The 1,899-nt window shown below is 46.1% G+C and overlaps 1 protein-coding gene across 1 annotated transcript; it reads left to right on the forward strand.

Moving 5' to 3' along the window:
• Positions 1 to 334: 334 nt before the first annotated feature.
• TEOVI_000049800 (uncharacterized protein) lies at positions 335 to 1,150 on the forward strand (the record flags this gene model as incomplete). The annotated part of the gene is made up of 1 exon (XM_067223310.1): positions 335 to 1,150. One exon carries the CDS (start codon positions 335 to 337, stop codon positions 1,148 to 1,150), a length of 816 nt encoding a protein of 271 aa, XP_067079411.1.
• Between the last annotated feature and the right edge of the window lie 749 nt (positions 1,151 to 1,899).

Below are 1,899 nucleotides of genomic sequence, written 5' to 3' on the forward strand. Positions count from 1 at the left end.
GACGGCAGAAACTGCGGCTCTACCTTTTTTTCTAGTCGTAATACAGCAACTAAATTAGTATATGATAGAAACTACCTAGATCCGTGTAATTTTAGCGTTTTAGATATATGATGGTAACGGATAGATTTAAAAGAAAAATGACTATGATGAGGCGCGTTTTTTAAAAAACTGCAACAACGTGATGTGTAAAAAAAGCTGTTAAACACGGAATCATAATTCACTAGAAACATTTTAAGGCCTTCAACGCAGAGCCTCCAACCGCAGCGCACGCTACATTCACTTTATAGAGAAGATAAAAATTTAAAAAACTGTGAAAGTAGACTATAGACGGCACATGAAGAAACTTGATTCGGTCATTGCAGTAGCCTTGGCTGTCACAGCAGCCGGGACACAGCTCTCCGATGCAGCAGACAACGATAAAGCAGCGACGGCGGTTTCGAGCTACTGCGACGAAGACTTTTACCTATCAAAGTTGGCCGCTCACTTAGACGAGAAACTAGTACCGCTGCAAACAATGGCACAACGACTGGCGTCAGAAATGCGCTGGCACACGGTGGCGCGAGCAGCAGCGCCGGATGCAAAAACAAGGTGTCTCTTGCATGGACTAACAGCCATAATATCAAAAACGCTGGCCGAAGCCAGAACAGAACTGGCTACTATTACGCCGACCATAAAATTGGCCGCGAAACAGATCAATAAGCAAAGACAAATAGCCCGACGCGCACACGCAATAGCGGGACTGACGCTAAGTCTTGACGCAACTGGGGGGGCGGAACGGCCTGGAAACAGCGGACAAATCATAACTGTCGACCTAAAAGCAGCTTCAGGTGGGACCAAGCTTTGCAAACTAGAGGCACCAGCGGATGGCAAACTAAGCGGACATGACGCCATCCCGTCCGCGCTGCACACGCTCAGAACGACAGACGAAGCTAAGCACCAGAACGCCTTGCAACACGACAAACTGCACGTCACTTCGAGCGGCTCTTGTACCTACAGCGGCGAGAAAACAACTTTCGAAGCGGCAGCGGTAAACTGCCAGCTCAAAACGGGGGCGCCACGGTATCGCTTCCGGCAGCAGCGCGGCCCTACAGTGACGTCGGCGCCGACCTACGGCTGTACGAGAACGACGACCCAGCAGACGACTGTCTAAAGGCGAACAACAACGCGCAGGAGAGCACAGAACCGAGGCAGTTTTTTGCAAAAGTCATCTGCTCTGCACTAAAAACGCAACCAAAAACAGTCCAGTTACCGACACTAGACGGCCCAACGTTGTCGCTCAATCCAACAGTGCAAAGAGCAGTTGCGACATGCCTAGGGACATTTAACAACCTATTAGACCCAACAAAAACGACAGAAAATAGCGAACTAGTAAGCTTTCTTAAAGAAGAATACGGTGCTAACAATCAAGCTTTCACATCGAAATTCAGACCGCTGATCGCTGGAAAATCAATCACGATATTTCGTGGGGGAAAAAAGACGACGGCCAACATCGAAACCTTGTCCGAAGGGGAAGAAGAACAAGACGTCCTCGCAAAACTGGAAGCAGAGAGGAGCGCACGAGAAGACGCACTAGCAAACAAAATATCACAACCAGGAGCAGAAAGCATAGCCAAAAATTCAGAAGACTGCCATGGAGAAAAAGACAAAGAAAAATGCAACAAAAAGGATGGATGCGAATTCAAAGATGGAAAATGGAAACTTAAGGATGGAGGGAAAGTAAAGAGTGATGAAAAACAAAAAACAACATAGAAGCAATTCTTTGTCATTAATAAGGCCCTTCTTTTGCTTGCAGCCTTGCTTTTTTAAGTTCCCCCCCCCTCAATTTCTTAAAAACATTTGCTATTTGATATATTTTAATTTTTTCGAAGGAAATCATTGAAAATTTTGAAACACTTGAAA

The sequence above is a fragment of the Trypanosoma equiperdum genome (assembly GCF_001457755.1).
Source record: "Trypanosoma equiperdum strain OVI genome assembly, contig: ctg_182, whole genome shotgun sequence".
In the NCBI taxonomy this organism is placed as follows: Eukaryota; Euglenozoa; class Kinetoplastea; order Trypanosomatida; family Trypanosomatidae; genus Trypanosoma; species Trypanosoma equiperdum.